Source organism: Clinocottus analis, unplaced genomic scaffold, assembly GCF_023055335.1.
Source record: "Clinocottus analis isolate CAN_PGR_092001 unplaced genomic scaffold, fCliAna1.0.p SCAF_3, whole genome shotgun sequence".
Taxonomy (NCBI): Eukaryota; Metazoa; Chordata; class Actinopteri; order Perciformes; family Cottidae; genus Clinocottus; species Clinocottus analis.
In genome coordinates this window covers 11916510-11931242 of record NW_027176042.1, presented here as the reverse complement: position 1 = coordinate 11931242, position 14733 = coordinate 11916510, and the positions used below count along the sequence as shown (strand labels likewise).

At 39.9% G+C, this 14733-nt stretch overlaps 1 protein-coding gene across 2 annotated transcripts in view; it reads right to left on the bottom strand.

Moving 5' to 3' along the window:
* Nucleotides 1-14733, bottom strand: part of slc4a8 (solute carrier family 4 member 8) — a 28192-nt gene that overhangs the window by 9636 nt on the left and 3823 nt on the right. The window contains exons 2-11 of one of the 2 annotated variants that reach the window (XM_068594160.1): nt 8609-8687; nt 6353-6505; nt 5741-5876; nt 4549-4709; nt 2218-2394; nt 1592-1683; nt 931-1088; nt 747-834; nt 488-634; nt 111-211 (exon numbers count right to left, since the gene is read on the bottom strand). In XM_068594160.1, the coding sequence (XP_068450261.1) occupies nt 111-211; nt 488-634; nt 747-834; nt 931-1088; nt 1592-1683; nt 2218-2394; nt 4549-4709; nt 5741-5876; nt 6353-6505; nt 8609-8687 (1292 nt within the window). The remainder of the gene's footprint in view (nt 1-110; nt 212-487; nt 635-746; nt 835-930; nt 1089-1591; nt 1684-2217; nt 2395-4548; nt 4710-5740; nt 5877-6352; nt 6506-8608; nt 8688-14733) is intronic. The other variant, XM_068594161.1, reaches the window with a different exon arrangement.

Here is a 14733-nt window from a genome sequence, read left to right as displayed (position 1 = left end):
ATAACGTGTTTCTTTTTGAAATTGGATTTTGCTAATATATTAACCTTGACTTATACAAACCATAACTGAAGCAACGAGCCTGTGTTTTCAACGAGCAGATGATAGCTCACCTTCCAGTTCTCTGTAGCTCTGGACCGTGGTGCTCAGCATGTAGTTCTTCCTCTACCTGGCAGGCTGTGCCATTAGGGACCCCTGGTGTCTTTCTCTTCTCCTGCAGGAACCCAACACCAGTCCAGGAACAGACACATTTAAAATAGCTCTACATTCACATACATATTACATTTCACAATTAGGGGTTACTCAATGTAACCCCTAATTGCTCAAGGACACAACGACAAGGACTAGCGGAACCCGGGGTTCAAACCACCAATCCTCTGATTGAAAAAGCCACAGTCGTCTCCTACATATACACCTACTTATGGTTGCATCTAAGTTCTAGCTAAAATTCCAACCTAAAGAGTAAATATCTATGTCGTCAGCTGTGTACCTGCGAGGGGACATTCTTTGGGGGTTCTATGCGAATGGAGGGGTCCCACTCTCCAGGTGGTAGGACCGTCACCTGGTCGAGAAACTCATCTATCCCAGCCAGCAGGTCACTTCTGTCCTTTGCCTTGTAGGCGACATCATGGAAGATCTGGTCCAGACAAAAGTGAGGGCAGGGGAAACGTGATTGCCAGCTATTGCAAGACAGATGTTGGGCGTTCTATGAAACTTTCTGAAGTTAGATTTTACTTATCAGAGCTTACCTCATCTGTCATGATGGTCGCCATAGAGCGTCCAATTTCGTGGTATTGCTGAGCCTTTCCATCTTGGCCCAGGAGAATGAAGAGGAACCTGATATTTGTCAGCAGATGATTTAGAGTATTTAGAGCATTCCTGGATTAATGAATTGACGTTTGATTTTAAGATTTAACCATTGTGGTCGTCTACCTGGTAGGTATGGGGACCTCAGTGAGACCAGTGAGCAGCACGGCAGGGGAGAGGCGAACAAAGGCCACAATGGGCCTCTCCAGGAAGTCCAATTCTCCCACCAATACATTGGAGGCCTCTGCCCCCTCTGGGATCTTCTTCATAAAGTGCATGTCCACCTAGTAAACCAATTCAGAAGTTAACATCAGTTAAGAAAACAAAAAAAACTTAATACAAATGGTGCTTTAAGATTCTTGCATCCTGTAACATCAGACTAACAATGTAAATATGTCTAATGTACATAAAGCTGTCCCACAACAGGTGCAGCCTAATGCCATTCAACTTAGCTAGCATTTCAGTGCTCGGGATATGGAAATGGGCACATTTATCTTTGCTTTTTGTGGCCTGACTTAACAGTCTTGAAGTGATGGGCTGCTGTTGTGGGATGCACTTTGAGCAAATGTAGTTCTCCTGTTGTTTCCTAGGGGGCACTATGTGACCTAGTTGTTGACAGCACAGTGCACCAAACTCTGACAATAGATAGCAGGGTGCTACAATACATGTATAGAGCTACTAAACAAGCAAAAAGGATCTTACACTGCTTAAGTGTTAATCTACCGAAAAACGTAAACTGTGTGCACTGAACGAACTGCAGCACATTGATGACCGCCTGCTTATTTACTTTGCTGAGGTCCACTTGAGTGCCGTCCTGTCCGCCACCATTCTTGGCGGGTTCTGAAGCTGCCGGAGGCTGGTGAGATGTGACTGACCCTGCTAGACAGTAAGGGTGTGTGTATGTGCATACGAGTGCGTATGTGTGTTTGACAGAGAGAGAGAGAAAATCTGAGTTAGTACAAATATCTATTTGCCTGCCAAGTGCAAAGTAAAAAATGGGTAGTAATTCTTAGCCGCTGATATAGCGCCCATTTATTTGTTAACAGGCTTTGTCAGTCAGTCCCTGAAACCATTAAATGTCACAGAATTCATGCTTTTGTATTTGTTTGTCAGTCTGGTACTTAGCTTTGTGCTTTTTAATCGCTCCTTGTCTACTTTTATTCACTATTAGTTGTTCTCCATCCATCGATAAAACAATTGTATGTAAATATTATGTCAAGCAGACCTGTATCTAAATAAAGTAATTAAAAGTAAACTAAAAACTAAATAAAGTAAGAAGTCAACTCGTATTTCTAAGACTTGCTGTTTCTGTAGCTAGATGTCCAAAAGTAATTAGATTTTAAATCCATGGCAGTGGATTTCTATCAATCAGACCAAGGAATGATCTGTGATAACTAAATGTATGTCACCCACCCATCAGATGGGTCTCTGACTGTTTGCGGGTTCCCTCAGCGATGGAGCGCACGATGGGCATCAGGTTTTTCTTCTTCTCGTTCTGGTGGTGGTGTCTCTTCAGCAGAGCCTCACGCACCTTCGATCTCACACTGTCGTCCAGCTCATGGGATGCCTCCTGGTGGTCCAGCACCATGTCTGCAACACAAAAACAAAGAAACACAAGCACACGCTCACATTAGTGAAAGCAGACTGGAGACTATTCACATTTAAATGGAGACAGACAGTTTTTATTTTGTTATTTATATTATTTGATTTAGACTTTTCAAAGACAAACCCATTGACACACGGCGCATGCCTTTTAAAAAAGATAATATAACAGTACAAAGCTAACAAGACAAAATACAACTATAAATCAAATAAACCACAATGACAATGCAATTATATAACTAAACTAAACATTGAGAGACACAGTGCAGTAGCTCGTACCAAGGATAAAGTATCCACGCACATCTCCAAAACAAGATTAAAAAGACTTTGGTTTTGGTGCGATGGGATTCCAATAAAATGCCAAAATGGTTTCCATATCTTATTCTTCAACCAATAAGATATTTGCTCTAAAGGTATACAAAAAGTAACTCCAGAGAGCAACTTTCCAATTAAGAGCAAGACATCAGATTTTAATTGTAAAACAATATCCATTTTTTGTAATGGCCAGCAATATTTCTGTGAGGCTTGTTGTATGGCTATTTTTAACGTTTGATTTAGTAAAGTTACTTATTAAACAAATCCCTAAGTCCAATCGGTGCTATTTATTATTATTATGATCAATAAAATACTACCTATTTAATAATCTACTTAAGCCATTTTTCTGTTTAATTTTTGTCGTTAAAATGTAATAATCTGTCAATCTGACCCAGGATTGATAAGTGAATTATGGAGGGGGTCAATCAATATGTGGTCAACATATCAGGTCGTGTGTGCAGAGAATAATCACCATCTTTTTTATCTCTCTCATCCCTTCTGCTCTCTGCAATCTCCAGTCTTTTCTATTTCCCTTGCTGAGTCAGCACTGGATCTTTCCCTCCTTCTTTCCTTCCCTCCTCCAGTCAATCAGAGAGTTGACACACATACTGCAGTGCCAGCATTAATTCTGAGCACTTAAGACTACACCAACAGCTCTGCCTGCATGACTGGACTGGTGACCATCATTTACTCAAACTATAATGACTTACATCGATTAATACCTGGCATACATATTTTATGCTACTTCAAGCATTTAGTATGACATTCTCTTGATCTCAGTTTTTGCCACACTTCCAAAATCAAACAAGTAATCTTAATCTTGTCTCCCATCTCGGCTACTCTTAGTTGAGTCCAGGTGCTGCTGGCAGGAGTCACATGGCCAAGAGAGGGAAGTGAGAAGAGCGCTGGAGAGCTGGAGAAGAGGAATGACTGCAGGCAACAAGGTAAACCCATCATAACATGACCATGAGGAAGACTCAAGACTCAAAATGAGGAGCCTTGAACCATGTGATCTTTTGTAATGTGTGTGTACACACACTGTACGAGTGCGTCTGTAATTGCAAAAGCTTTTTGGTTTCTTGTTATTTGTGCATTTGTTTAGTTTAGTGCATTTGTTTAGTTTTGTGGTGTGCATTTGTGTTTGTGTGTGTGTGTGTGTGGAGGGGGGGGGGGGGTTAAAACGGTGCTTCGTCACATGCATACACAGTCTTTATCCATTTGTGTTTCTGCATGCAAATTACAGGTGCGTCGTAAATTGTATACTTGCATACAAATGAACTTGAACTGTGCAGGCAGCAGCTTTATGTAATAAAGATTTCAATGCAAATTAGGTTCAATAAGAGTTCAGCTGCAATATTTCAGAAAAGCACAACTAAGTATAGAATGACACAGTGTTGTGCTTGTTTGTGTCTACATCGCAAGACAGTAATTTAGGCTGTTTTATGATTGATTGTTGAGTCAGTGTGTGTCTGTTTGTACATTTAATTTCTGCATTCAGCACGGTAATGAAGCTCCCTGCAGGCCTGCACAATCGATTTGTAGAAGACTTCCAACGGGCATCTCAGCTAAGATATAGAGCCTGTTTTATATCAATGAATGTAACATTTGCTTCAGGGCCGGAGGAAGAAGTAAGGAAAAAGTAAGACAGGAAAACAAATTGTGAAATCCTCAAAGCCAATCAATCAAGCGAGTCACTTCCACCAACGATACAAACTGATGTCTTACAATGTCTTCATGAAAAATTGTTCAGACAGAGCTTGCCTTTTTCTCTTAGTATAAATAGATCACCGGTACTGAGATATTATGTCGGTTCGTAAAATTTGTCACCTGCAATTTCTTCGATGCTGTCAGCGTGCATGTCAAGCAACACGCTGCCATTGATGATGCAACTGCGCAGCTCAAACAAGCTATGGAGGGACAGAGTTGCGACATATGGCTTGCTCCACCTCTCCCCTCCATCCTCCACGTCTTCCTCGAACTTCAGCCACCTGCGAGGTAAAGACAGGCGAGAAGTTTGCAAGTAGGAGTAAATGTTAAACGTTGAAAGTCTATTCATCAAATTTCTTACAACTTAAAAATACGCTTAAATATAAGAAAGCTCAAGAGGCTGCTTAGAGGTCGGGTTTGGCAAATGTCTTCAAAAACAGTCATTATAATATTTTTTTATAAAATTCTTATGATAACCAGTAATTATTGCGTCAAATGCTCTAAGAAAAAAATACATATATCTGTGGCAAGACTGTGATAAGTCCAGCCAATCATTACATCTGGCCCGAATATAATAATTGGACGGGACACCTGCTCGGCTGCTTTTGTGTATCTGCCCGAGCAGATTTTAAATATGTTATTCAACATTATTATATTATTTATTTCCTTGTTTATGAATTACTATTTTTGTATTAGAAATATTTCAGATTTGTTGTTTCACTTGTTAATTGCTATCAGTAATATTTGACATTTCACACACAAAAAAGTACTTTTTGAAAAAGTTCAGATTCTTGTCACTGATTGGCTTCTCAAGCATAATCAATAATTTGTCCTCCTGCACTTCACTGTAGGAGTGAGTTGCTTGATGAATGTGTGTTCAGAACAGTTTACTCTGTCTTTAAAGCATTTAAAGTGCAATTCTCAGAGGTTTTATCATTAAAGTCCCAGATCAATGTAGACAGGAAAGAGGGCACACTCGAAAAAAATATGTTTTTCAATCACAAACACACATCCTGCTACATTGTGGTTTCTTTCTTCCCCTCCAGGAAAGATTATATGAGGGAAAGGTTTGATGTTAGCGTGTGAAACAGATTTGGCACATGACCAGCATGAATGAGATCACACCAGTGTTTTGCTTCTCTCTGATATTCTTTTCACTTTGAGCAAAACGATCAAAAATCCACTAAATTTGAATTGAACGACTACTTGTACACATGTCTCTTCGTAACAACACAGCTGTGGAGCTGCTGGCTGTCAGGAGCTTTATTGTCAGGAGCTTTGTCTCCAAAAGCCCCCGGGGGGAAATCCTGACCTGGCGGTTTCCTTCCACTCGGCATCCTTGCCATCCTTCACACAGATCTCATCCAGCTCAGTGAACAGCTCGTGGGTCACATGTTCAGCATCCTCCTCTGTGCCCAGAATGAACTGGACCCGTTGGGACGGCGTGTCTGATGAAGCGAGATGATGTGAGGAGGAACAAGAGGTGAACGAGGGTTCTTTAAAGACTTTTACAAACACACAAGACACTGCTTACTTTGTCATAACACGCCTTTTAAATGACTGCTGGGTCCACACACACACACACACACACACACACACACACACACACACACACACACACAAACACACACATACACACATCTACCTCAGCACATGCACAGACACATGTGCAACATGCTGACTTGTCCCTGCTCTGTGGTAGCTAATTAGTGGGCTTGTCAATTTCAGCCTGAGGTTCTGTATGTGTGTGTGTCGGTGTGTGTGTAAAGTGCCCACAGTATTGATAAGCTTTATTCAATATATTTTCCTTCTCCCTCTCTTTGACTGAGAAATCTCTGGATGCATCAAAATAAACATTGGATTCGAAAAGTGAAAGACGCTGTGAGCAAAAGAGTTGCCTAAGAAGAGATTGTGTGAGTGTTACCATGACTGGAAGTGGCCGTCTCACTTTCCTCGCTTTGCTGCGTTGCGATGCTTCCCGCCCGTCTGTCTCTCTTGCGGTGCCGAGAGCCGTGAGGCTTGTGGTGCCGATGGCTCTGCCGGGGCATCCGGACCCCCACAAACAGAGCCCTGTGGCCTGAAAGAGAGGCGAGAAGAGATTTAACTTCTCTTACTGAGTCAGCGTCTTAAACAGATACTTAGTGTCATTAGAATAAATATGTAAACATTTGAGCGGTGTGATATCTTTCTGAACTGTGTATATGTAAATCTTTCAAATTAAAGAAATCTCACAATGAACGTCTTGATAAGTTATCTGATGAAGTTTGCAACTTAAACAGTGGTTCGCAGTAAATGTCATTACTTAATACATGTTTTCACTTTGACTTTGAGAATGTTATGTTTTTTGTTTTCACAAAAATGTTTGTTTAAAGCTGATACATACCATAGAACTCGTTGTTTAAATCTAGCCTACATGACTATGAGCAAACATAAGTCAGTTAATTTCAGGTTTTCTGATTTTATATTTCAGACAATATCAAATAAAATCCTAAATGGCTGTGGATTCAACTGGCATCTTCCTGTACTCTAGACAAACAATTCTAGACTCAAACAGAGTTGATTAAGGTGCATTGTGGTCTTTCAGATGGTTTAAGTGACTAAACATGAAAGTCATTAGTAAACTGAGTGTGAGGTGTTTGCCCGAAGCTTCACAGGGAGAATTAGGGAACAACACTCTGCTTCATGTCCCACACTCGTCCCAACTTCTGCCATCAGTGATTATCATCAGGGCTTTCAGTGTTGAATACAACATGACGCTGACAATGATGACATTTTTTTTTTTAAATATCAGAGATTTCTAAAAGTAAAGAATAATCAATTGAAATAAACAGACAGTCAAAACACCCACACCTGTCTCCACTTACTGATGCCATTTCATCCCCCAAGCTTCTTCTGGATGGATGGATCATTATTAATGTTCAACTCTATTCATCTCCACTAGACAAGAAGACAAAGTATCACCCCATGTTCTCAAGACGCCTCACACAGTAAACTATCTACACATAATCTTCAAGAAGAGTGACAGAAATTACTTAATCATGCTGAACAATTTGCCCGTCATACGGTTTGGTCTGATGAAATATGCATGACCAACAGTAAGTGGTCTCAGGAGATCTGCTGTTGGCTCAGTGAGGCCAGGTCACCAGTGATGTGGTGTAAGGTAATTCTGCAGAGAAAACTGCCCTAAAGCAGGTAGAATCGTTAAATAAAGGTACTTTTCTATGTTGTTTAAGCTGCCATACTTCTGCTTCACGACATTTCAAAGTGGAATACATGGACTGCACTCTTCACGCCTTTTAAGCAATTCAAGTGACATTACAAACTGGAAATGTGCACTCAGTAGAGAGCAGATCTCCCCCAGGTGTGTCGGCAACAACCACTGTTTAAATGTTTGATTAATGTTTGATTTATTGAATACAAACCACAAGACTGCAAGCGTTCTTCAGAGGCAGCCATCAGATAAGCAAATAAAAAAGGCAAAAATTGCCCCCAAAAAACAACGGGTAATAATGCAGCTAATTCGCTGTCCTCCTGTCGACATGAGAGTACACCCTGTGTTGTAGTTAGTGGTTGGTTGAATTTGTCATTTGCTAAGCCAGGGTGAACACAATATCGTTGCTGGTATGACAGGTCGAGAAGCAGTTGTTGATAACTTGCAATCCCATACCAGCCGGTGAGGAGTCAGCAGTTAATGACGTTATAAAACAGTGAATAAAACATGTTTTTAAAAAACTGTGAACCACTGCTGTGTATTTTCTGCTTTTGAATTGCAAACTGCAGGTGTGAAGGTTGTTGGTAACACAGTTGGCACAAAGAGCACTACATTTTGTTTTGTCTGTGTGAGATGCTGTGCTAATACGAACATTAGCACCCAGAGGTTTAAGGTTGAATGGCATGGGAGTGCGTAAGAAAACAATAAAAAACAGAAAAATATTCTATCCAATCATGGTATTTAATAACAATAAGACTATTTTGTGAAACGACATCATTCTTCATAAATGACAACCTTATCTTATGATACATGCGGCCCCACACCTCTCCATATCTGACCCATATCAGCGGAAAACAAAAGCTTCTCCCATTAAAACCATTTAAAACATAAATATGTCACATACTTATTCAACACTTTAGGACTTTAAGTAAAGTGTTTAACAGTGTTTCCACTGCACATGTTACTCACCTTCCAGTTCCTCCTTCTCATAGTGGATGTTGAGTGAGCTGGGCCCTCCCTGGTCTACCACCACCTCTTCATCTGGCCTCTGATGGATACACACAAAGACACGTGTAGGTTTAAGGTCACTGTTCTTTTTAGTGATATGCAGTGCCGATTACACGTTTCTCTACAATAACCTTTGTCTCCGGCAGCCATAGTGTTCTTATGGAAAAGTTCAACTTTGTAGAAAACCTTCGGCCCTTCAAGATCAGTCTGTGAAAAGGTCATTATATACAGAAGTGTCCTGTTCAAGACAAACTCACAACGTAACAGAGCCACGAATTAGACACACTGGAAAACAGCTTTTAAACAATGCGCATCAAATTCCAGACAGTCTATTCTCAGACCGTCTGGCACAGACACCCAGAGAAGGACAGACAGGCAACACACACACACACACACACACGCACGCACGCACGCACGCACATACACGCACGCACACACACACACACACACACACACCCACACACACACACAGCATGAGTCAGTTGGAAAATGCAGCGTCTAATATCGAGGAGGAATTTAATCAAATCAAATTAGCAGAGAGCTACATCCACATCAGGGTTGCTGCTGTGGGCCGACGGCAGCAGGGCCTTGTTGTGTTGTACTATCCCAGCCATGAGGCATTCTCAGAAACAGTGTTGTTTGCCTAAGTGCAAGTATTATCCATGGTCATGTGTTGGTCCTCTGGAGGTCTGTGCTGCTGCAGTGTCGGTGTTTTTAGGTTCTCTTTTCATCCCTCTAGTGCAAGCAAGAGTAAACAGTAAATCTTTTATTTCTAATCGGTGTAACCTCTTATATGCTGTTAAAGATGGTGAGTGTGTACCACTGCACCAAAGTATGAATGTGTCCAACCAACCCTTTGTTTTCTGGCCTAACCTTTAACACAGATAGGATGGATGGCCAACACACATCTGGATACCGGATGCAACATACATGTGGACATAACGTATGTGAGCATAGTATGTAAAAGCTGGCTTCAGTTGTTAGAATCAATAGCAAACATCTATAAATGAATGCAAATGGTTGATGGAGACACACACAGGCACACTGGTATATAAATGCAGCTTTCTGGATAATAGATGCTGCCGCCCACTCTGAACACATGATCTGTATGAACTGGATGTGTTTCCAACTGTGTGTGAGGGTGGCGAAGGCAGAATTTGTTACAGATTGAAATATCTGCCATGTGGCGAAACTGACACCCACGCTTTAAAAAAATGATTAACAGTGTAAAGTGTGGATTTAAAAAAAAAAAAAGAATCAATTTGGAAATTAATTATTTATGACAGAAAATGGAGAGAGAAATGTCACAGAAGAGGATAGCTACAGAAGAATGTTACTAAAACGCATATATATACATATATATATATATATATATATATATATATATATATATATATATATATATATATATATATATGTATATATATATATATATATATATATATATATATATATATATATATATATGTATATATATCTATATCTATATATGTATATATATCTATATATATATATATCTATATCTATATATATTTATATAATATATATAATATATGTGTGTACGGATGTGTAAATAATGACAGCCCAATTAGTCTCAGTAAAAACTGTGACACACAGTCTCGGTCATGCAGTCTTTTCGTATAATTGGTCTGTCCACTATCCAGAGGACAGTGAACGCACCATCTCGGGCCACAGAGGCAAAACTAAATTACCAGAGTGGAAATGAAAATGTCTTGGTCTGTTGGAGCAGCCTCATTTATTCAGGTAAAGAAACATTATGGTTTGGCCTACAATGAATGTAAAACTATATATCCTTTTAATGAGATTGATTGGTCTTTTTATTAAAGTTGTCCCACAGCATAAAACTAAATTTGCCCTAAAATACCCTGTGTATGTATGTCTGTGCGTATTACTGTAAGTGTGTGTATGGAGCAAGACTCAGTGGTGATTTTTTATAGTTCTGCTGGGGTTTGGCTGATAAAATCCCACACAGTTTATTGACAAAAAAAATCCCACTTTTGAATTATGCTGGTTTCCGCCTGCAGTTAGGAAATGTGATAAATAGGGATGGTGTTGTGTGCGTGTGTGTGTGTTTGTGTATTTCCGACTGTATTTACATGCCCACTAAAGTCTGTAAGCAGTTTTTTTAGCCTCTCCATGCTACTGAAGCAGAGGAGCTAAGCATAATAATGCAAGGTTGTGATAAGACAAACTATTTAACATGCAGACATACACTTTATTCACAGGTGTGGGTGGCCTGGCACTGCCTTTCTACCTCCTTTCTCCACCATGACTGCTATGGGATTTATTTTCCTTTCCATTATTGAGCACTTCTTAATCCGTAGACAATTTTCTCCTTGTAAAGAATAAGGCCACCTAATTAAGAAGTCATTATCATTATGCAAGGGATGGTACTGGGTGACAAAAAAGATTGAATTGTGTATCTTATCTTGTACTGTTTGCTCGTGTTTGATGTTTGTTATAATTTGTCAAGGGACTGCAGATGCAAATTAGCTCTAGCTATACTCTGGTACAGTTCATTGAATGGTGACATATATGTTTTAACTGTACATTTTAAATAAATATATATATGGAACCAAAAATGTGTATATACATGTACCTCCTGTTCCTATTAAAGTGCCCCTAAGCAAGGCACTAAACCAGAACTTGATTTAGAGATGCTTTTTCACCTACAGTAGCTACAATGGTACTGGGCTGCTCTTAAATGTGAAAATATAAACCACACTGTGTGAAATGTCTTCTCCATCCCGCTGTAAAGAAAGGAACCTCTGTCGCTCTGTTTGTCAGCGTGTTCTTTGCATATCTCAACAATCTCGTCCTACTTTACACTCGGCGGAGCCATGGGAGTGCCAATTTGGTCCAATTTGGACATGTGGCACGTATAATAAGAATACATTTTGAATAAACAAGCAAGTAGTGGTTTGTGCAGCAGCAAGAGAGGGGATGACGCGTGGTCGCCAAACAGAATTGAACCCAGGTCGCTGCCATGGACTCAGGCAACGGGGTGCATGCTCTACTAATTCCTCCTCCTCCAAAGTATAAAGTAAATATACAGTTGCATATTTTCCAAGTGCCTTATAGGCAATGTGTAGGTTATACAATAGTACATGGTACTTTGAGTTAGAATAGTAACATAATTCAGTATGCTTATATAATAATAAATCTACAGCTATTAAGGACTATATTAGTTGGGAGCCCCCAGGTTGCCTTCGTTGATGAATCGTAAAGTCTGCCCCTGGTGGTTTTCCCTGTGAACAAGAGTGTTATTCATTGTTGTTTTGGAGTCTGAATAGCTGCGACTTGAGTGTGTTACGCAACAATGTCATGGCAGAAAGCACAGTGTCGAGTGTGAAGTTGTTTGCGTGAGCGGTTCTTGAGAAAGCCGCGAGCGACAACACCACAGGTCAAGCATTGCACGAGTCTGTCAATTATAATGATCACCCATTCACTCTGCCTGGTTTAAGTACTTCTATGTCAAGGTAGTTGACACTAAACGTTTCTCCTTCCGTTCACGCTTAAAAAAGACAATAATAAGCAAAAGAAATTATATGGGCACACAATGTCCAAGTCATTATTAAAGACTTTCCTCGTATAGGTAGAGTAGAACCAGTGAAAGAAATGTGCCAGAGGTAGAAGAATAATTGTACAGAAGTAGGTAAATGGGTTTTGTATCCATGTTACTGCAATAACTGACTTGGGGGCAGCAGAGTTTGAACACATTGACATATATCTTAACTTTCTCTGCAAACTCCAGAGAGAAATTTCTGTCTCTTTAGCTTGAACGCTCCATTATTCACCATCTTGTCGCTTTCCATGCCTTGTATTTCATTTGGTGCAGAGCAGGTAATGTACAGTGTTTTTTTTAATATTATTGATTAAAACAGATGCCTGCTACGGCCTTAAGCGACAATTTGAAAGCAGTAAGTATAAAGCATACATTTGCTGAACAATAAGCTGAAACATGGTATAAAGCTCCGTAGAGTCAAGGGAAGCTTTAGATTTTTGCAAACCTCCACTGGTGGAATCGCTCCCTGCTCTCTCATGTAATCCTGATTCAGACAAAGACACACGCACGCACGCACACACGCACGCACACACGCACGCACACACGCACGCACACTGATAGTGTTATCAGTCAGTGCAGCTGTGGCTGGTGGATTAGGGCTATATGTAGTGTGTGGGTTTGGGGTATTGCTGAAGGCAGTTGGGTCCATTAAAACTGGAGCTTTACCAAACATACAGACACACAACATGAGAGCACGGATGAGAGAGAGACTCTAAAAGCTCTTTGTCCCAGAAAGCAATGTAAATCATTAGATCATCAATTAGTTTGGATCCATATGGTGCACACATGCACAGACAGACAAACAAAAAAAGAGGAAAATTAACTCCTCATTCAATTACACAAACCATGGCATGGGAGTTATATTTCAGATAATGACATAAAAGAAAGATTTTTTTGTTGTTGACATACTAGAAAGAAAAAAAATCTTTTGTCATAATGGAAAGAAAAAACATTTTTTAGGGCATCTTTTGTGGCCGACATTGGATTACACTAAAGTGTATATCAATGATGTGGATACAATGCTCCATCTTCTGAGTCCAAGCTCCAGAGAAAACACAAGAGTCACAGCTTGTAGCCACAGTTCATCTTCTTCTATGTGTTTTTCTACAGGTTAATGGTTCCCTGTCGTTCATACGTCACCTCCCTGGCGTCACATTATGTGCTCTAATTAAAACCTCACATGGCACACAAAGTTTAGTTTGTTCTCTCTCTGTGGGTGAGCACATCTGTGACCCCCAAAGCATGCACGTGTGCATGATTATCCACTGACAGGGCACATCATTTGGGATTTGCTGCCTGTTTCGATCACCTGGCAACCGTTTCTTTTTCCTCCACTCTTGTCCTCAAGCTTTAGATCAGTCACAGTGCTCGGAACGGTTTATGACTATAATTTTCCACACAGATTACTGCCACTGCACCATAGCATCCACTAGTCCCAAAATGGAGGTCTGTCCTTGGGTTTGCATCCTTTACAACCATAGCAGTGGTTACCACCCATGGGAAACGCAAACATGGCAGTGCCTTGACGAGGAAGCACATTAAAGTGCCAAATCAATTGACTTGAGGATACTTTCATGAACATTTCCAAAAGGAAAAAAAGAAACAGAGTACTGAATTGTAACTTTGATATTTTGTTTCAGTTAACTTTTGTGGCCCAAGATATCCAGTTGTCTCCTTCATATTGTTCCACAGTGATGTTATAAAGAGAGGGATCACATTTTCAAGTCTGTCTCAAAAGGAATAGTCCCATAGAAAGAGTTTTTCCTTACTGAAAAGTGGCTTCAAATCAAGTGGGTATTATCCAAAGTTACACTCATTTTAGGATACAATTAATATTATTATTTCATCCTAAAACAACTGTAAATTCCTTCTTTGTGTTTCTGCAAACAGCGTTTTCTTTTTGAGCTTCTTTGTTTAAAATTTGATTTGTCTAAATCAGACTGCTGAAGCCTCCCATAAGCTTTGTAATGTGTATAGTACAAAACAAGGATTTTGTCCCACATCACTTCCTTTGGATGCAAGTTGGGAATAAATCTTTTAATTGCTAATTTGAACAGGAGGAATGATTAGGCTACAGCAAGCAAAACACTTCTAAATGTTTACATGGACACCTGTTCAATATAATTGACCCTATCTTTGAAATGCTTTGTCTGTAGAGCATTTTCATATAATTGAGTTATTGATGATAATCTAACACAAACTAATCCTTCTATGAATGCATTAACACTTTAGGCATACCAATCTAGTGTCTCAGCATGTATAGGCCAAAATTAGAGAGATGCTATCACTCGCCTACGTTTGATAACTAAACAAAAACAAGATGAGTTTTTTGGCAGGGCAGATTGTCCCAGAAAGACGTTACATTTCCAGAAGATACCTCAGTCGCACACAGTGCCCTACTTATGATGCTAATAAACCTCCAATTGATTGAATTGACTGTGGACACACACAAATTAATTAATTGGTTTGATATGTAAACTGTTTATGAATCACCGACAGC